General features: G+C 41.7%; 1 protein-coding gene across 2 annotated transcripts; it reads right to left on the reverse strand.

Annotated features, from left to right (window-relative positions):
- Positions 1 to 14585: 14585 nt before the first annotated feature.
- Positions 14586 to 22080, reverse strand: saysd1 (SAYSVFN motif domain containing 1). 2 transcript variants are annotated; one of them, XR_013548811.1, is made up of 3 exons: positions 21917 to 22080; positions 15743 to 17410; positions 14609 to 14721 (listed from the first exon to the last, which is right to left on the reverse strand). XR_013548811.1 is itself a non-coding variant. In XM_078420144.1 (2 exons), the coding sequence occupies exons 1-2, from the start codon at positions 22043 to 22045 to the stop codon at positions 17078 to 17080; spliced, it is 462 nt and encodes a 153-aa protein (XP_078276270.1). In that variant the 5' UTR covers positions 22046 to 22080; the 3' UTR covers positions 14586 to 17077. The 2 variants fall into 2 exon arrangements, 1 of the variants encoding a protein (XP_078276270.1); XM_078420144.1 differs by having other exon boundaries at positions 14586 to 17410.
- Positions 22081 to 22199: the final 119 nt, after the last annotated feature.

The raw sequence follows: 22199 nt of genomic DNA on the forward strand, positions 1-22199 counted from the left end.
GGGTCATCGACAGTTGTGAGAATCCTTGGTTATCATCACATTGTTCACAAAATGGCTTTGCTCAATGATTCCTTTCTATAGCAGGAGAGCACCTACAACCATCAAACGTTTGGCTCTGTGATTTGAAATACATCTCCAGTGCCCACTACCTTTGAACTTTTCCTTCGGAATCAATGCATCTCACAGGTTACAGGGAATTGGCAAATATAATGGGAGTGGATTAGTTTTAGCTCATAGTGGGATAGAAAACAAGAGGAGTGGACAATGAGCAAATGAGGCAAACAGCCAGTTGTTTTGCAGGCTGGCTATGGAAGAAAGTTGAGCATTTTCCACCAAATTTCATTAATTATTTAGCGGATCTGATTTTTCATCATTCACTGACCTTTCTTTGATATATGAAGATTGTAGATTTATATTCTCTCTGATTAAAACAAAAAAATAAACTTGTTTCTTACAATAAGGTGGAATGATGAAGTGAATAGTGTATAGTTGGCCTATATTCCCCAATGCTTACAAAGCCTCCATCGGATTTCTAAAAGCTGTGTTGGCAAACTTTCTTCTTCTACTGAATCAGCCAGAATACAAAGATGGTATGTATCATTCTAAACAAAAAGACAATAACTGTAATGTTTCAGGCATTGTTGTTTGATGTAAAATTTGTTTCAGAGAAATAGACCGAATTCTCCCTTGAATTACCACTGTTCTGCCAAGGTATGTAATGTGCTCAATGCAAAGCAAAGGCCGCTGACAAACACCATCAATTATTTTGCTTCATATCTCAAAGAGAATATAAATCTACAATATCAATGTTGCATAGCAAGGCCAGCGGATGATAGTAAATCAGACCCTCTAAATAATTAATGGATAGTTTTGCTCTCTATGTTAACTATTTGGAGGGGAGAACCTACAGGGTAAAATTTCAGAAAGAGTTGTATTTAATTGCTGGAATGTTTTACAGGTCCGGGCTGTTTCCTGGAAAAGACCACTCTTTCAAGTGCTCCTCGGCTTTCCAAATGTGTTTCCACATATTTCTCTCAGCTCAGGTGCTTGGTGTGCTGGTGCATCAAGGATACACTCAATTCAATCTGTTCAACTTGTAAGACCATTGTAAACATCTTTCCCTGGGAAAGGACTCTTTCATTTGGCTGACAAGAACTTGAAGATAAAGAATGCCATTTTGGCTTTTTGTAATGATTGATGCATATTTGTGTTTCACTGAAGGTTGCTAATGCAATAACCTCCCCCTGGATTTCAATAGTAGCATCTGCTTAATATATTCAACTTGGTTTCTGCTAAATTGAACATTTCCGTTCAATCTTCACTTTTTAATCTGCATTTTATTTTTTGAAGAAAGCCATTTTGCAATACCAGAGACAATGCCTGTCATTTTGTAAGTGGGGCTTGAAAGGCAAGAATTCTTTCTTCAAGATAATTAGATGCAATAACAAAAAATTACAATCTGACCTTCCTACGATATGCCCTTGGTACTGCATGAAAATCTATATACTAAAACTCTCGTTTGTTTGTTTGTTTGTTTGTTCCTGAACTACAGCCAAAATGGTACACTTTGAGATGGTACAAAAAGAGATAGCGCAACAATTTTAGGCCCACCTTACTCACTGTTGTCTGTTTGGTGCTAATGGAAAAAGTTTAATTGAAATTGGTGTTATATTTTTAAAGTTATTCACATTTTAAAGTTGAAATCTATCTCCTAGGGAGGGAGGGGGGGGTGCAGGGAGGGGGGTGCAGGGAGGGAGGGGGAGGGGAGTGGGGGAGGAGAGGGGGAGGGAGGGAGGTGGGTGCAGGGAAGGGGGAGGAGGGAGGAGAGGGTGCTGCACCAATGCAGGAGAGGTTTGGGCCCAACGGGTCCACTTGGTCTAGTATCTTATAAATAGTGAAAAGCAAAAAAAAAAATTCAAAGTATGTTACTGCTTCCAATATTGATTTCTACAATTTCAGAAAATAAAAAATGATCTATTACAAAAAAACATACAAAAAATGTATGAAATTTTAATCATTAAATGAAAATGTGATATTCCCTCAAAAACATTATGTTCATTCAATGAGAGTTCATCAATGTAATTGTTTTGAGATGCAGCAGGGAAACAGGCCCTTTAGCCCACTGTGGCCACGCCGACCATGGGTGACGCGCTCACACTTGTTCTGTTATCCCACTTTCGCATCCACTCCCTACACACTAATGGGCAATTAACAGAGGCCAATTAATCTACAAGCCTACATGTCTTTGCGATGTGTGAGGAAACCTGAGCACCCGCATGGTCACATGGAGAACACGCAAACTCCATAAGGGCAGCACCTGATGTCAGGATTGAACCTGGGTCTGTGGCGCTTTGATGCAGTGACTTTACCAGCTGCACCTCTGTGCCGTCCTAAGCTATTGTGATCTAATAGGCTGCCATAGTTCCAAACATCTTATTCAACACTAAATTCTTTCCAAGTGTTTTTACAGCAAAAATTGAGAGAAAAATTTAATTCAGATCAATTCAGTGATTTCCAAGATTGCAATGGATAAGACAGAAATCATGAGTTGTTTACAATCAACAGCACTCCCGCTGCTGGAGCAGAGTATCATTAGCAGAAGCTTCTTAATTTTTGCATTCAATGACACTTCAGAAGTTGCTGTCAGTTTCTCAGTGCACTGATGTACAATGCTACCAGTTTCACCATAAAATCGGGGCCACTGAAGTCTTATATTTTGCAAGGGGTTAGCTTTTTTTAGAACAATGTTTGTTCAGCTGTTTCACCAGGATCTTTGTGCAAGATACACATCAGCCCTAAGGGAACACATCAGCATAAACTCAGCAACTGGCTTCAATTAATAGGAATATTAAAAAATAATTGGTCATACTGGAATACCATCAGAGGGGTAGATTTTCAGTTAAGTATAGACTGAAGTCTGCATTAAAACTTATTCTAATACTGAGCTTTGGTTATATTTGAAGAATACATATTTCAATTTTAGTATTATGGAACTGGCCTGCAGAAAGCATCATCCTTTGATTATTTGCTTTTCCAATGAGTAGACTATTGCATTGGCAGGATCTCTGGCTTAGCAACCAGAATTATAAATCATTGATCCAAAGACAGGAGTCCCATTCTCACCGACTAGTTTCGGTCATGGTAACTTTGAAACTGCAAGATTCTTCTAAATACTGTTTACATTTTCAAGGAAAGAAATCTACGTCTTTATCCAGACTGGATTGTATCTGACTTCAGATGCACCAAGTGGTTTACTTCACAGTTTGTGCTTTAACTTTTAGGGCAGCCTACCATGCAGAAACTTATCATATACCTTGATGGAGTCCATTTAGACAATGTCTACAGCTTTGCCCTTGTAAATCCTTTTGGTTATTTCTTCAAACAACTCAATAAGATTTGTAAGGCATGATGAATTGCCCTTTCTGGGCTGTTGAGCTCTCTGAATCTATCAGCACCATAACAGCCGTAAATGCTTTATTTCTCCCCCCCCCTCCTCCCCCCCCACTCTCCCCGTATTAGTGTGGACCTGCACTGCTCCCTCCACCTCTGTCCTGAACTCACATCTTCCCACATTGCCCTCTTGCTCCATCCTTCTCACTCTATCAGAAATAAACCCAACTCCTATCCATCTCTCATCCTCTGCAACATAAAACATGTTCTTCTCCCTTGTTGTGAAAAATAATCTGCAACCTGAACTGTTAACTCTTTTTCTCTTTTCAGTGATGTTGCCTGACCCACTAAGTGTTTTCAGAAAGGTTTGGTTTTATTCCTGCTCCATCAAACTCATTTTACTCATTCAATCTTCATCATTCAGCTTCACTTCTTGGTCCCCATTCTGTTTCTAAATCCATGTGTAGGTAAGTCACCTAAATATGTAACACGGTCATGAGATCATATATAATGTAGGCACACATCACTTGTTGTTAATCTGCAACAGAGCTCACACGCACTTGCTCTGAAATGCCTGGTGTTTGTTGTACTTAGACTTTACCAGCACTACAAAAATTGTTTTACAGATTACCTCTAAACACAAATTAATTGGCAACAAGAATAATCCTGGCCACCGATGGAGATCAGCAAAGAGGGTAAATCAAACTAAAATAGAAACTATTTTCCGAAGGTCCACCATAGTGTTTTTCACTGGCACTCATTCCAGGGCCCCAAACTCCACAGTCACAAGAGCAGAAATGTGCAGCCAGCGCCAACCGCTTCACGTTGGGCAGCAAATAGTCTGTGGAATGAAGGAAAATGCCCCCGAGTTAAGCAGACAGGAGGCTTGACTGCAGCAAGGATAAAACAGGACAAAGCAGAACAGTTACACAGGCAGCCTGGGTTGTACAGTCAGAACTGGGGGGTCACTAACAGTCTACTTGGAATGGTACGAAGTGCGTTTTTTTTCTGTCTGTTTATATCCCAGATACAGAAGTTCAAGTTGATAAAGTGCAGGCACTGAACGAGACAGCAAGAGAGTTGAAATAATTTCAGTGAGAGATTAGTTGTGAAAGTGTGAGGCTTTCAACTGAATACATTAAACTGGTGTAGGAAGGAACTGCTGATGTTGGTTTACACCGAAGATAGACACAAAATACTGGAGTAACTCAGCGAGGACAGGCAGCATCTCTGTAGAGAATGAATGGGTGATGTTTCTGGTTGAGACACCCATTCCCTCTTTCCAGAGATGCTGCCTGTCCCGCTGAGTTACTTATTAAACTGGTGTCTCTATAGAAAGCCAGCAATGTTTCTTTTATTGATGTCATGCAGAAGTTGGAACAGTCACTTAATCCTGAGCCATCTGAGAAGTGGAGAGCTGCAAATTGAGCATGAGCAATCAGAAAGTGGGAGAAACAGTGAGTGGTTATGATGTTGTGTTGAGAGTATCTAGCAAGAGGCAGCAGTGTTAGGGAGTTTGCAGACAGTGTGCATTGGCATAACTGTGTGTATGGTTTGAACGGTGAATGGATCCAGTCTAAGCTGTTCTACATAAAAAGCCTCACATTTGATCTGGCTTGTAAATTTGCAACCTGCATGGAAATAGCTGAGATAGATGTCAAAGAATTCCATCTGCCATAGGCAGTGAGTGTATGGGAGCCCGTAACATCACCACATTACATGGGCACAAGTACGTCACTTGCCTCACAGCTCCAGAGACCCGGGTACGATCCTGACCTTGGCTGCTGTCTATGCAGAGTTTGCATGTTCTCCCTGTGACCACGTGGGTTTTCTCTGGGTGCTTCGGTTTCCTCCCACATGGGTGATTGCTGGTTGGTGTGGATTTAGTGGGCCAGTGGCCCTGTTTCCACACTGCATCTCTAACCTAAACTAATCACAAGTGGTGAGAATTGATGTTACATGGCAGCTTTTCCTGATGCGCTGCAGATAAAGTGCTCTCAGTGTCAGAAATAGGGACAGACATCGACTGTGTGCAAAACACTTAGCAACAAGTCAGAACAGCGAGGTGAAATCTTTTAAATATTCTCATTGTATTTGGCTCATCCACTTCCTATGGTAGCATGTTTCATGTACGCATCACAATCTATGTGAATAAAATTGCACCTCAGGATCCTATTAAATCTTTCTCCTCTCACCTTAAACTTGTGCCTTCCAAGGGACCCAATTTAAATTCTTGTGTCCATTGGCCATTAAGGTGCTCTCTAAAATGAGTTTAGCTGCAATCTCAACCTATTTCCCAAAGGGCCTGTACGCACAGCATGGAACAAACCGTGACATGTGTTGAATTCTAGTCAGTGTGGGAAAGTGAGAAAATATCATTGTGGTATAATAGGGGATGTTCTCCTGAGACTGTGGATGAAGTGTAACATGGAGCAGTGAAGGAGATGATGTGAAAACAATGCAATACAATGTGATGCAACTAGGCAAAGCTCCATCTATATGATCTGAAGAAATGGAAACAACATCACTTACTTACTTATACCAAACTGCATCATTAAAATGAATATTTGATGATTACACCACCTAGTATGGTACTGAGCCACAGGGATCAGAGGAGTTCCAGACTCATTGATTGATTGAACAGAAGTCAAAACATGAATGTTAAAGTTGGACTACCCAACACGTGTTGGATTAAAACATCAATTTCTATTTTGGAAAGTATGGTCCTTAAGGCCTCTGGGGTAAATGAGACCTGGTTAGGTCATGTTGCTGGCCTATTAATGCCCACTATCCATCGTCATCCATTAAAGCTGGATGTTGGATCCCAGAGTCCAGCAGGAGCAGGCTTCCTGAAATAATGTTAGAAACATAACATCTTAAAAAAAACAGTTTGCAGCAGTTTCCGTGAAGTATTTCACAAAATCAAAATATCGGAGAAGGCTTGTAGACCCAGCATGTCCATGTTCATCAGCTGCTTGTATAATATCACCTTTCAAGCAAACACAATCGGCTTAATTTTTGTGTCAGATGACATCTTGTTGACCAGCCCATCAGTTTCATTGCACGATGATATACATTTTTTTCAGATTTGTGCATTTCACAATGAATACTCTGCGTAAAGGCCTTCGTGAATCTTGTGGCAAAATCTGTTGGAGACCTCATTGTAATCTACTGCACAAAGTCAGAAGCAATGCAGTCAATAACTATCAACAAATATACTTCTTTGATTTTGATTTCAGTCCCTTGAAAGGGATTACATCAGTCATTCAGTTCATTATTTGGAAAAGCACATGATCAATTGTTTGGTTGTGCTTGATTAAGAGAGAACATTAGCTGGAACATGAAATTCCAAGATGGAAAGTGTTGTCAGCCACCAAGTGGCCTCACTATCTGCGAAATCATGGAGATAATGTGCAAAACCCACATGGACAATCTGGAGGTCAGGATTAAATGCAAGCCACTTCAACCAGGTAGCACCAACTCGATGACCTGTGTCATCCATACAGGTGATAGCAGAAGGCCTTTGAGAGAACTTTTCTCCTCTTCAAGATGGTAATAGGTGATGTTCTGTATTCAGAAAGATGACATTTGCAATGAATTTATAGGCTCAATTATATATTTTGTTTTCTCCAGTTATTCCTGGGTTTAAAACAAACAACACATGGTTGTAGGCAAATATGCTTAGTAATAACTATTAAATTGAACTTGTTTCAAGATGTTGGCTAATAAATTCAAAGCATATCCCTCTGCTTTTGTGCAGGGCCTTACTAAAGAAGGTTAAATTAATAATTCATTTAAATTCACACCAATCTCTCTAGCGATTTTTGAATGTCTTAGAACTGTGTGTGTGTACATGCGGGTAAAAGTCACATCCAGGTGTACATGCGGGTAAAAGTCACATCCAGGTGTACATGCGAGTAAAAGTCACATCAAGGTGTACATGCGGGTAAAAGTCACATCCAGGTGTACATGCGGGTAAAAGTCACATCAAGGTGATTGTGGTTCGGTGGCACAGAGTGTGTGTGTGCCCACTGAAGGCACAGGGGGAGCAGATAGTGAGGCCACTTGGTGGCTGACAACACTTTCCATCTTGGAATTTCATGTTCCAGCTAATGTTCTCTCTTAATCAAGCACAACCAAACATATGTTCAGCAGCTGGAAGGAACCTTTATTCGTACTATTTAAAGAATCATCAAATACTTGCAGCCTAATTGTGGCTGTTGTTGTGGTTTGACAAGTCTTTGGTGTTTTTCCTGGAAGATAGACACAAAAAGCTGGAGTAACTCAGCGGGACAGGCAGCATCTCGAGAAAAGGGATAGGTGACGCTTTGGGTGGAGACTCTTCTTCAGATGGAGAGTCAGAGTCAGGGAAAGGAAACGAGAGATGTAGAAGGTAAATAGAACAAATGAATGAAAAATATCCAGAAAGCAATAATGATCAAGGAAAGATGGAGCCTATAATGGTCCATTGTTGGCTGTGGGGTAGGTGATAACGAGTCATACACACATTGAGATTCAACAGGATGACAGTTGATTGCAGAAATCAACCCGAAACATCACCTATTCCTTTTCTCCAAAGATGCTGCCTGACCCGCTGAGTTACTCCATCTTTTTTTGTCTATCTATTGTATAAACAAGTATCTGCAGTTCCTTCCTACACATTTGATGTTTTCCATACTTATTTCAAGTTGGAAAGGTCTATCAAGAGTATATGGCGGGTGCTTAAGATTGCTTTTCCCAGGATGAAAATGACCAACATTAGAGGACATATCTACAACGTGAGAGGGGGAAAATATAATGGAGATATGCTGGGCAAGTTTTTTTACACAGAGGCTGGTGGGGCCTGGAATGCATTACCAGGGGTGGGGCTGGTGTCAGACACAATAATGGCATAGTGCAGGCTGAGTTGAACTGGTGCCAGCTAGTGTCATCTGTTGATGTGTCCAACATGGTGAATGCAGACAGATTTAGGCCATCATCAAAATTAGCAGACAACATGCAGCTGGGAGAAGAAGGGGGAGAAAAAAATTGTGACATTTTATTTTTAGAAAATAAAATATATTTTTTTCTAAGAACTTCTTTTAACAATGATTTAAGGAATCTCAATCTTTATATTTATTTTCCCAATCATAAAATTGTAATCTATCAAATGAAATGTTTCAAGATGACTAAAGGTTATTTAAATGTTAAATATTCAACATTTTAATTTCATTCACTCTGGTGAATGTTATTTCAGGCCTCAACTGTCTGTATGTGACATCTCATTGTCTTTAACCTTGAGAACAATTTGAATACATTTTTAATAGCAGGAATTCTACAAATTGCTTTGATTGGTTCTGTCCATAGATTATAGAGACAAAGAATGACATGACACGGAAATAGGCCCTCTGGCCCACCAGGTCCATATAGACTAGACACCACCCCTTTATACTAATCCAACACCAACCCCACTCTATTATTACTATGTTCCCATCAACTCTCTCGATCTGTGCTTCATCTAATTACAGTGACCAATTAACATATAATTCTGCGCATCTTTAGAGTGGGGAAATGAAAGATCAGGAGGAAATCATGGAGATAATGTGCAAAACCCACATGGACAATCTGGAGGTCAGGATTAAATGCAAGCCACTTCAACCAGGTAGCACCAACTCGATGACCTGTGTCATCCATACAGGTGATAGCAGAAGGCCATTGAGAGAACTTTTCTCTTCTTCAAGATGGTAATAGGTGATGTTCTGTATTCAGAAAGAAGCTTGATGGAACATTTCAAACAAACGATGCCTGTCCTCTCATGTATGGTCAGCTTAATTCTGTACGTAAATCTCTGGAGTGAGTCTACCATTTAAGCTTGATGAGGATACTGATATCAAGTACTTTCCTGAAACCGGTAATATTCCAGATTGTTAAACTTTGTATTTGCAGATTTTGAAAAAGGTAAACTGCAGGTACAGACACTCCCTGACATACACAATGGGTGACTTACGTGAAGTCGCACTTACCTAAACAATTCTGTACTCAGTCCCCCTAGTGTAATTAATGCAGTTTGTAATTTCCATAACACAGTAGAAATCACTGAAGCTTACATCGGAAACAACCTAAGAATTGTGGCGGTGCTTATCCAGATGGCGGTGCGCTGAAGAAAGTGCACGAATGGTGAGATAGAATTCAAGCTGGCAAGGATGGCAGTGCTGAACTAGAAGGCCATGCACTGCATTAAATGCCCTGGATGCTGCCCGATGCCACTGAGATAATATTCTCAGTGAATTATTTTGGTTAGGGGATGTGGATAGTGATTCCAATTTACATAAAATCTGATTTACGTACGGGTTTACGGAAGGTAACCCTTACGTAAGTCGGGGAGTGTCTGTAATGTGAGGGAGAAGGTGCTGGGTATTGTATCTATTTTGATATGAAAAGTGCAAATGTCTAAGGGACACTTTATCGTGATTGCAAAATGGAAGAACTGCATTAATGATAAATAATGCAGACGATACAAGGCCTTCTATGCCCGCACCTCCAGACTCAGGAACAGCTTCATCCCCAGGGCCATAGCTGCTATGAACCGGTCCTGCTGAGCCGGATGGCCACAACGCATAGATCAACTTGCACTTTACCCTGTCCAAAACTGTTACAACTGTTCGTTTCGTTGGGTTGCTGCTGTCTAAATTACCTAAATTAGTGCATCGTATGGGAGGCGCATTCCCAATCTCGTTGTACCCCTGGGTACAATGACAATAAAGATATATTGTATTGTATTGTATTGTATTGTATAATGATTCTTCTTTCTCATCTCTTTGAAAATAATGACAAGAAAATTACAGAGTATTGGATTAAAGTAGGGAGTCTAAACATTGCAAGATCAAACAATTCTAGGAAAAGGTTTAGGAATAAGGCAATCAGTGAGCAATCTTCACTTTCTTTACACAAGCATCATATAAATCAGCTAATTCCTTTCCTTAATGAAGTATCCAGATGCATTTTTGAACCCAAGTGGTGCCATTCTGCAGAATTCAGGAAAGACAGGAAACTTTATAATCTTGACCCTTCTTCATATTTACTGCCATTTTTGAAAATAAATGTAACTTTAAAAATAATTGCAAAGTTAAGATTTCAAAGAGATCTAACATCAAAGGTTAGCTGTTTTCACTTTAAGCATCTGCCTTCTACTACTAGTATAGCATGAAAGGTTGACTGTTTTAAAACTGGCTTGGTGCCATGGTAAGGAGAGTTGCATCAAGTCCAACATCATCCTGCCTGCATCACTTTGCATGTTATTTCTATTCATATGCAAACCAAACATATGTTATTTGTGAAGCGATATTCAAAACTACTAAAAAAGAAAACAATGGTAACAATTTCAATATTCTCCAGCCATGAATGCTGGCTGCTTGTCGATCTGACAGCACTCCCACTTTTACTTCCATTGAGGTCAAATGAATCTTAAATTGTGGCAAGTTCACAATCTGGTTTGGAAACAGCTCTGCCCAGGACAGGAAGGCTGAGAGTAGTGCGTTCGGCTGAATGCACTATGGGAACTACACTCGCCCCCCTGCAGGACCTATACATCAGGAGGTGCAGATCCAGAGCCAGCAACATTATGGGGGACCCCTACCACCCCAGCAATGGACTGTTCTAGTTGCTACAGTAAGGCAAACGCCTCAGCTGTCACGCTGTGAAAACGGAGAGGATGAGACGGAGTTTCTTCCCACAGGCCATCAGGATTATGAACTCTCATTTAATTTAACAGGGACTAATTTAATTTACTGTCTTAATTTATTTTTCGTGTTAAATTTTTTTTCTTCTCTATTCTGTTTTGTAGTTTAGCACAATCCGCAGGCGTTGCCACTTTCATTTCACTGCATATCTTGTATATGTATGTGACAAATAAACTTGACTTGACATGACTTGACTTGTCATCATTCATTTTAATAAAGTGACCTCCCAATATTTGCATTAAAAAACATTCCGTGTCAATGCAATATTGCGTGTCAATGCAATATTGCATGTCAATGAGAAAAGATGGTCTATTGAGTTTTTACCACAGCCTGGTACTGGCTGCTTTCCAATGCTGTTTGTCTTTACATGGGATCATTGTTTTGCAATGATGCTTTGTGTTAACCAAAATAGAACTTTTACTGCGGCTTTCCTTACAGTATGAGATGATCAGAAATGACAGAGGAATGCCTAAGCAGTTCTTTATTTCACTGAGGCAGTGACCTTCCACCCTGCAAATGGCAGGATATTGAGAGTTTCAGAAAATGCCCTTTATTTGACCCTCTAGTTCTTGGCACAATGAAATCAGTGGAATTTTCTGCTCTTATATTGGTAGAAACTTTAATCCATTCCAATCCAAATATTCCATGATTTAGCTCTGAAGGCTTTGCACAATATTGTGTTTATCCATCCTCAGAGTTAGACTATAATTGCCATCTTTGTTCTGAAATTATGATTGTCTGATTTCTGTGGATTACATTGAAAGCTGTTGAATCATGCTATTGTCCTATTCAGCAGATAATTATACTAGAATGGTCTCTGAAGTTGCAGTCCATTAGCAGAGTGTATTGAATGATAATGATCACGCTGCAGTCTATTCGGTAGATTACAAAGGAGGACAATGATCCACACTAAGTCTTTGCATTTAGTTAAACTGGAAAATAATGAACCAGTTAATTAACTCAATGGGTGCCTCTATGTGCCACTTGTCAGACCATAGCAGGCTCTGTCAAACTCAACCTGGTCCAGTCTCACATGTGCTAATGTTATTGGGAAGCAGGGGGACTACATGCACTCCTTTGTGCACTAATACCAGTGTGACAGACCAGGCCTACCTCCACCAAAGAATGGCTTTCTGGCTTCACAGGTTGTTGAGGATTGTTAGGCATGGAACATTTTACAGGAGATAATGGATTAAAAGCCTGTTACACAAACAAAACCCAATCTTTGAACAAGGATATGGACAGTTGCATTAATAAATACTATGTGTAGGAAGGAACTGCAGATGCTGGTTTAAACGTGTGGATAAGTGTGAGGTTATCCACGTTGGTGGTAAGAATAAGAAGGCAGATTATTATCTGAATGGTGTCAAGTTAGGAAAAGGGGATGTACAACGGGATCTGGGTGTCCTAGTGCATCAGTCACTGAAAGGATGCATGCAGGTATAGCAGGCAGTGAAGAATATAGGAGCAAAGAGGTCCTTCTGCAGTTGTATAGGGCCCTAGTGAGACCGCACCTGGAGTACTTTGTGCAGTTTTGGTCTCCAAATTTGAGGAAGGATATTCTTGCTATTGAGGGCGTGCAGCATAGGTTTACTAGGTTAATTCCCGGAATGGCGGGACTGTCATATGTTGAAAGACTGGAGCGGCTAGGCTTGTATACACTGGAATTTAGAAGGATGAGAGGGGATCTTATCGAAACATATAAGATTATTAAGGGGTTGGACACGTTAGAGGCAGGAAACATGTTCCCAATTTTGGGGGAGTCCAGAACCAGAGGCCACAGTTTAAGAATAAGGAGATTTAGAATGGAGATGAGGAAAAACTTTCTCAGTCAGAGAGTTGTAAATCTGTGGAATTCACTGCCTCAGAAGGCAGTGAAGGCCAATTCTCTGAATGCATTCAAGAGATAGCTAGATAGAGCTCTTAAGGATTAGGGAGTCAGGGGAAGAAGGCAGGAACGGGATACTGATTGAGAATGATCAGCCATGATCACATTGAATGGTGGTGCTGGCTCGAAGGGCCGAATGGCCTACTCCTGCACCTATTGCCTATAAACAGAAGATAGACACAAAATGCTGGAGTAACTCAGCAGGTCAGGCAGCATCTCTGGATAGAAGGAATGGGTGATGTTTCTGGTCAAGACCCTTCCATTATCTGCAAAGAACCCCCCTCCATTGCAGTGATAAAAGAAGGCCGTTTGGAGCATTTCGATTCCCAAGAAACGTTTTGAATGTTAAGAGATGATCTTATGCTCCCATTGTAAATATGAGGTTCTACATAGCTATGTGATTCTATATTGCCATTTGTTTACACCCAAATATTGCAATGAGTTATTGAAAATGTATTTCTCACACTTCCATCATCATCCCTGTTCCCTGATTTGCCCGCTCTTGATTTTAACAATTTTCCCAATTGTTACTACCACATTTCTGTTTATGTCTTTGGACTACTTTTATTTTTTTCTGTTTCTTTTTCATATTTATTGAACTTTCTTTTGTGTAGGAACTGCAGATGCTGGTTTACACCGAAGGTGGACACAAAATGCTGAATTACTCCAGCATTTTGTGTCTGAATATTTTGTTGTTTATTATGGGTTTTGCAGAGTACTATGTTTACATATCTGTTGTGCTGTTGCAAGTTTTCAGGACATATGCAATAAAACACTCTTGATTGACTTGAAAGATACTAAATTATCATTTTATTGCATATCATAAAGCTCACAGAAGAAAATGTTGTTCTTCGTCCACTGTAAAAAACAGTTTATCACTGTTACATCACTTACATATCTTCATAAAATATGTTACCATGGCATTATTGCCTGAAGCCGAATAAATATTTTCACCACAGCTGAATAACAGAGTGTCACGAAGATAACGATAGAAAGTGTTCAAAATACTCAGCAGGTCAAGCAGTATGAGTGAAGAGCGAAACAGATTTAATATTTTATGTCAATGAACTGAAAAACGTGGAAATATGTAGTAGATCCAGCAGAATCATGGAGAGAAACACAGTTAATATTTCGTCAACGACCTTTCATCTTACTGGTTGTTATTAATCCTTTGGATTCAGATTATTGATGTATTATATATTGAAATAAAACCGAATGAGTTCACCCATATTCATTACTTTTAATTCAAAAAAATTACATGCATGGTTCAGTGATTAAATGTTGCTGCTGCCTTCACTGTTCGTGGCAGGCCAGGTGACAGTCCATGCTTTCCAATGCTAAGCATATTAGAAGGGACAACCTAGAGAAGACTTGCCATTCAGCACCACTCTTGGGCTTTGCATTTCAGCTAACTCATGGGAATTTCTACTGGAAGAAATTTAGAAAGGAACTAGACCAAGTGGACCTGTTGGGTCCAAACCTCTCCTGCATTGGTGCAGCACCCTCCTCTCCCCCCCCACTCCATCCCCCTCAACCCCCCCCCCCTTAATCCTCCCTCCTCCTCCTTCCACCCCCTCCCTTTCTAGGAGATAGATTTAAACTTTAAAATGTGAATAACTTTAAAAATATAACACCGATTTCAATTAAACTTCTTCCGTTAGCACCAAAGGGATGACGGTGAGTAAGGTGAGCCTAAAATTGTAGCGCTATTGTGTAGCGTTTTGCCTGTAGTTCAGGAACAAACAAACAAGAGTTTTAGTATATAGATGATCAGACCAATGTGTACAAGAATATCTGAAATAATCAGTTACAAGCTCATGATAATTGGAATGAGTATTCTAAATAAAACTGTGGAAAAGGAAAACCACAGATAATTGCTTGTCTTGATCAAACACCCTTCTACTAATGCAGTGCATCCACCAAAATATCTCCCGAGAAATCATTCCAATTTTCCTTGGGTTTGCTAGCAATTTAGCATCAGCTTTTATAAAACCCCAAGGCTAATGTGTACAGGGAATAGAACCCAGCAATAAAAGAAAAATCATATTTAACACATTTCAACTGTCCAAAATATACTGAAGGACAATATTTATAGAAAGGATAAATTCAATAAATTGAAAAATATCTAATTCAATAACACTTCTGAGCAGAGTAAGTGAAATGCCCGTTAGGAAAAAAATTGAGCAAATGTCCACAAATTGGGCGCTAGGATCAAGATTTTTAAAAAATGCATTAAAATGGTTGTATGACGCATAATCTGCTGCAGGAGGGGGCGGGGAAAGCGGCTAAACAGTCTGACCAGATGGTACTGGACCAGAAGATAGACACCGAGTGCTGGTGTAACTCAGCAGGTCTGGCAGCATCCCTGGAAACGATGGCTGACATTTCCAGTCAGAACCTTTTTCAGACTGCCCGGTCTGTAGAAAGGTTCCAACCCGAAACGTCCAGCCTTAAGATGGGTTCTGATCCAAAATGTCACCCATCCTTTTTCTCCAGAGATGCTGCCTGACTGGCTGAGCTACTTCAGCACTTTGTGCCTATCTTTGGTATAAACCAGCATCTGCAGTTCCTTCATACACATTTGGTATTGGACAAAACGCATTCCCACTCTCTATACCTCCTCCATTCCTTAATGCTACAGGTTTCTGACCAGATGGAGTTTGCTTTGAGAGGTGAAGTGGCTTCATGTATTATTTTAACAATTATTATTTAGTTGCTTTTACGGTAAAGTAAGTAAAGCATTTACCTTTTACCACAATGTCAAATGAATGTGGTTACTGTTCCTGCATGTGCTGTAAGGTTGAGGGCAGGTTGCAAAGTGCTTCAGGCATTGCTCTGCCTCGGGGTTTGGGTGGCGAGTTCGCAGCAGGCTGACATTCTGACAAATGCCCATCAGGACATCTTTGACTTTCACATTTGACCAAAGAAGCACTGTAATGTACAACAATCGCAAGCACAACAACTGACAGCACAATATGGCCCATTAAAGGAGTGAACCCATGTTAAAGTGCACCCGGCTCTGCGCGTGTTGGGAAAAACAGAACAGTTCAGTATTGGACTGAAAGCTTTCTAAGGAGCATTGAAAACTAGTCCTTTGTTTGGAGAATACTACTAAAAACAAACTGGCCAGTTTATACACTTAGACTTCAAAGCACTATAACAGTGCGTTTCTTTACTTGCTTCTTGCTGGATTTCAGCTTGAGTTATGGAATGGTTGGCAATTCTCATTTGTATAAAACAAACAGAATTTACATATCCCATATGTGGTTTTTGAAGGAAGTATTGTTTATTGCATGTTATTTTTTTATAAAGGATATAAATGGGGTTTGTAGGACACAGGAACAATCATCTCAAGGATGATTCACTCGTGATTAATGAGATAGGAAAATACTATTTCTAACCTGGCCTACATTCTAAGAAGGCACACAAGGCAACCAACCTTTTTTCCAGGAAATTGTGTGCCTGTAGTTTCAGATTAAACATGAATATATTTACCTCACTATATATCTGGAGTCTGCCTTCAATAGAATTACAATACTTTTAATTTAATATACAGGTGCTCCCTAATTTACGTGAAGGTTACGTCCCGCAGAGCCTCGTTGAAGTCGGATGTTATGCAAGTTGAAAATGGAAGTGCTACTGCGCACTTGTAAATTTACTATTCGATGCATAGACCACTTGGGAGCTCCGACGTGGAGAGCATGTGGGAGCTCCGAGGAGACTATCTTGGAGCTCCGAGGTGGCGACCACATGCGTGTCAGTGGTCTTAAAGCATTGCGAGTTTACGGGGTCGCCTATTATATGTCAGGCAGTGCCTAGAGAGGGTGTGAGATTATTGCCCATCCCAAATTGCCTTAAATTAGTTCCTGCTGAATAAGGTGTGCAGGATTTAGATTCAATTATACCAGACACAAACAGTGAAAATTTAATTTATCTCTCACTGTATTTAAACAGCTGTTGCAGGTGGGTAAATTACAGCTCAGGCGATTCCTTCTGTTGACCTTTATTGTGTTCGAGATTCCATTGGCACAGTGACAAATGTGCTGGTTACAATACAATAAATAGTTCCTCACAGGGCCAATCATCTGCCGGCCATAGGTCTGTACTGAAGTTCTCGTTCAAACTGTTCTGCTGTTATGCTTCCCTGAATAGCCTTGCAGCCAGGGTTGAACACAGAGTATGCACTCACTTCTCCTTGTTTCTTTTCGGATGGGGCTCGTGTTCCAATGTAAATCCAATAAAACATTGAGAAGACAAAATATACCAGGCCAAACTCCAACTCAATGAAGAGGCCAAGTAACACCAGCCAAAGCAGGACCTTCAGAACAGTCACAATTGCGGCAAAGTGATCAGTTTTAATCGTCTGCTCCTCGGAGCTCTCTGTCAATGAATTCTGCTCATCTTCTTCCTTTTCCTAAAAAAATGAAACATTTCCAGTATTGTTATGACTAGACTGAGAGGATCAATTATGCTAGACACCTTTCTCCAGGAAAAGGAATAACTGTGTGTTTAGTTTTAGTTTACGTGTTTGCAGTTCACACATTTAGGATGAGACTAGATAAATTACAAGAGGTAATAAGAAAGCAGCACTAAAATGAACCCCGTTATTTGCAGACAAGCTGAATTACAAGAGCAGTCAAAATGGAATGCTATTGTAATTTTATATTGGACGATGCACAAGGTAGCATTCGGTACATATGGTTGGGCACAAGAACTCATTTAATATGAACTTGTTTTGCATTCCTTTAAAAAAGAAAGTGAAATTCTGTTCAATAGAGGGATTTCTTACCGTGGCTATAAAAGCAGGTAAAGGCTGAGCAATCAAGAATGAGAAGGCTGGTTCTTGCCCCCACCAAGCCTCACCACCATACAAAGCTCAGTAGTGTTATGGGATGGTCACCGCATATCTAGAGGAGTGTAAGCCTGCAAGACGAGTGTAAACCAGGAATCTGGCCCTGTTCAGCTCATAGCTTGTAAACTCACTGTAGCTCATTCTGCTTTTTTCACCAACACCTTGAATTTAATTTTATGGAATTCACTCAAAACAGCACCTTCTTCCACTGTGGAGAAACAAGGAACTGCAGTTCCTTTTGGTTTACAAAAAATGATACAAAGTGCTGGAGTAACTCAGCAGCTCAGGCATCGTCTCTGGAACACGTGGATACGTGATATTTCAGGTCAATTCCAACCCAAAATATTGCCTATCCGTATTCTTCAGAGATGCTGCCTGACTTGCTGAGTTACTTCAGAACTTTGTGCCTACCTTCTCTCACAACCTCTCCTGCTAAGAAGTGCAATAATGTATTGAAACTCTCTCTTCACACTTCGTTTGCGATGAGTCCCCATTCTCTCACCATTTCTGCAATTACCACACAAATTCCACTGTGGGACCAGACTGCAACAATGCCCGCTAGTGATGTCCTACCACAATTTGCCAAATCATAAAGATCAATGAAACAATTAATAAATAAAAAACATGAACCAATAGAATATAAATGTTAGAGGTAAATTATGCAAGAAGCTGAAGGAATAGCCATGGGGAAATGCAGTAATATTCTGAGCAGCAACAGAAGAGAGTTGACAATGAACATAGATACATAGACAATAGGTGCAGGAGTAGGCCATTCGGCCCTTCGAGCCAGTACCGTCATGCAATGTGATCATGGCTGATCATCCACAATCAGTATCCCGTTCCTGCTCCCCATATCCCTTGATTCCGCTAGCCCTAAGAGCTCTATCTAATTCTTTTTTTAATGCATTCAGTGAATCGGCCTCCACTCCCTTCTGAGGCAGAGAATTCCACAATTTCACAACCCTCTGGGTGAAAAAGTTTTTCCTCATCTCAGGTCCAAATGGCCTACCACTTATTCTTAAACTGGGCCCCTGATTCTGGACTCCTCCAACATCAGGAACATGTTTCCTGCATCCAGCGTGTCCAATCTCTTAATAATTTTATATGTTTCTATAAGATCCCCTCTCATCCTAAATTCAGTGAATACAAGCCCAATCGCTCCATTCTTTCATCATATGACAGTCCCGCCATCCCAGGTATTAACCTCGAGAACCTACACTGCACTCCCTCAATAGCAAGAATGTCCTTCCTCAAATTAGGAGGCCTTCTACAACTGCCGAAGGACCGCTTTGCTCCTGTACTCAATTCCTCATTATGAAGGCCAACATGCCATTAGCTTTCTTAATTGCCTGCTGTACTTGCATGCTTACTTTCAGTGACTGATGTACAAGGACACCCAGGTCTCATTGTACTTCCCCTTTACCTAACCTGACACCATTCAGATAATAATCTGCCTTCCTGTTCTTGCCACCAAAGTCGATAACCTTACATTTATCCACATTATATTGCATCTGCCATGCAATAGGCTTCTCCAGCCTGACCGCGGGAGAAGACGGCAGGGGAAGAGAAAAGACATTCTGGCCTTCCATCACAGTGAGGAGGGGACTGGAGGAGACTCACTGTGATGGATGTTTCTTTTTTTTGTGTTGGTTGGGGTTGTGTAATTTGCTTATTTTATTGCTTTTATTGTTGGACTATGGGTGACTAAATTTCGTCCAAAAGACTTGTTTTTTGGATGACAAATAAAGATATCCTGAATCTCCTCACTCACCCAACCTGTCCAAGTCACCCTGCATCCTCATAGCATCCTCTTCACAGTTCACTCTGCCACCCAACTTTGTGTCATCTGCAAATTTGCTAATGTTACTTTTAATTCCTTCATTGAAATCATTACTGTATATTGTAAATAGCTGTGGTCCCAGCACCGATCCTTGCGGCACCCCACTAGTCACTGCCTGCCATTCTGAAAGGGACCCGTTAATCCCTACTCTTTGTTTCCTGTCTGCCAACAAATTTTCTATCCGTCAATACCCTACCCCCAATACCATGTGCTCTAATTTTGCCCACTGATCTCCTGTCTGGGACCTTATCAAAAGCTTTCTGAAAGTTCAGGTGCTCTACAACCACTGGCTCTCCCTTGTCCAATTTACTTGTTCATCCTCACAAAATTCCAGAAGATTAGTCAAGCATGATTTCCCCTTCGTAAATCCATGCTGACTTGGACCTATCCTGGTACTGCTATCCAAATGCACCACTAATACATCTTTAATAATGACTGTAGAGGGAAAATACAACTGGTAAGCTAAGCTGTGAAATTTATGTGTGGGAGAGAAAAAGGGAAAAAGAATAGAACATGATGGACCAGGGTCACATACCTTGGAAGAGAGCAAAGTTAATAGACAGTATGGCCCAGAAAGTTTATTAGGATAGACAATTGTATAAATAAGGGCATGAAAACACTATGACTCTACTAAACTTTTACAAACCCATCACTGTCGATCCTGGCTCCACTTTGCAGGAACTGCAAGAGCATGGTGAGGGTACAGAGATATCTGGGACTTTGGTTACTCATAGGTGAGAGAATCCACCTCAAAGTGGCGAAACTAAAGTAATTTTAGGTGATTTTTTCCCTCTATGATCCTTTTCTAAGCTACTGCAGCCCTGGAATCCAATTCAGGCCTTTCTGTCCTGGGCCTCCTCCATTGTCAGAGTCAGGCCCAGCGCAAATTGGTGGAACAGCACCTGATATTTCGCTTGGGCAGCTTACACCCCAGCGGTATGAACATTGACCTCTCTAACTTCAAGTAGCCCTTGCTTTCCTTCTCTCTCCATACCTTCCCCTTCCCAGTTCTCCGATCAGTATTACTGTCACCGACTAAATTTTATCTGTTTGGTTTGTTGTCACCTTCGCCCAGCTAACGTGCAGCTAGGGCGGCACGGTGGCGCAGCGGTAGAGTTGCTGCCTTACAGCGAATGCAGCGCCGGAGACTCAGGTTCGATCCTGACTACGGGCGCCGTCTGTATGGAGTTTGTACGTTCTCCCCGTGACCTGTGTGGGTTTTCTCCGAGATCTTCGGTTTCCTCCCACACTCCAAAGATGTGCAGGTTTGTAGGTTAATTGACTGGGTAAATGTAAAAATTGTCCCTGGTGTGTGTAGGATAGTGTTAATGTGCGGGGATCGCTGGGCGGCGCGGACTTGGTGGGCCGAAAGGGCCTGTTTCCGCGCTGTAGAATCTAAAATCTAAAAAAACAATGATCTATTCTAAATTTTCCCTGATCTCCATTCCCTTTACTCTGTTTTCACACCTTCACACTTCCTTATCTATGTATCACTCTCTCCCCTGATGTCAGTCTGAAGAAGAGTCTCGACCCAAATCGTCACCCATTCCTTCTCTCCAGAGATGCTGCCTGTCCTGCTGAGTTACTCCAGTTTTTTTGTGTCTATCTTCAGAAATTATTATTCGGACTACTTGTGGATTCCACTGCTATGGTTGTAAGTAGTAGTGCTCATTAATACCAGCATCTCCTCTCTCTGCCCCCCACGGACACCATTATTGCCCCTCTGCCTCGCTAAGCGACTGACACCAGCATCTCTGGTGACTGCCCCCACTAACAACAGCACCTCCTGTCATTGCTGCCCTCCCCCTCCACACCCCACCAGCATCTCTTGTCTCTCTCTAAACCCCCCCCCCCTCACTAACACCAGCACCTCCTGTCATTGTCGCCGACCCCCCCCCTCCACCACACCAACATCTCCTGTCTCTCTTAGCCCCCCCTCCACAAACACCAACATATCCTCTCTCTGCCCCCCCCTCATTGACACCAATATATCCTCTCTCTGCCCCCCCCCCTCACTGACACCACCATATCTTCTCTGTGCCTATTCCACTGACACCTGTATTGCCCCCACCAAACCACTGACACCTGCATCTCTGCCCCCCTCCACAGACACCAGCAATCTCTTCTCAGGCAGCAGCAGCAGCCAGCGGTCCCAGTGACCCGCACCGCCGCCCCGGGACAGAGCGCGGTCGGTTCCGGGGGCCGATCGGCAGCGGGGCGGCACTCACGCTGCTCCGCCGTCCTCCGCCGTCTCCCCGGTGCTCGGACTCGCCCGACGCCCCCTCCTCCTCTTCCTCCTCCCCATCCACCTCCGCCGGCTGCTGCCGGGCTCTCCACTCCGCCAACTTCCGCTCCATTCTGCGGGCAAGTCCCCCTCCTCCTCCTGTCACAGAGGCCCGACCCTCAGCGGCTGCGGGGCGGAAATGCCCCTCCCCTTCCCGTCACAGAGCCCGTCCCTCAGCGGCTGCGGGGCGGAAATGCCCCCCCCCGTCACAGAGCCCGTCCCACAGC

The sequence above is a fragment of the Rhinoraja longicauda genome, chromosome 23 (genome assembly GCF_053455715.1).
Source record: "Rhinoraja longicauda isolate Sanriku21f chromosome 23, sRhiLon1.1, whole genome shotgun sequence".
Lineage (NCBI taxonomy): Eukaryota > Metazoa > Chordata > Chondrichthyes > Rajiformes > Arhynchobatidae > Rhinoraja > Rhinoraja longicauda.

What these genes read in the sequence shown, in the direction of transcription:
- saysd1 (XM_078420144.1), bottom strand. Translation starts at nt 22,045, where the DNA reads ATGGAGCGGAAGTTGGCGGAGTGGAGAGCCCGGCAGCAGCCGGCGGAG. An exon ending in GCGGAGGACGGCGGAGCAGC is followed by an intron (nt 17,411 to 21,916) that starts GTGAGTGCCGCC and finishes TCATTTTTTTAG; the next exon opens with GAAAAGGAAGAAGATGAGCA.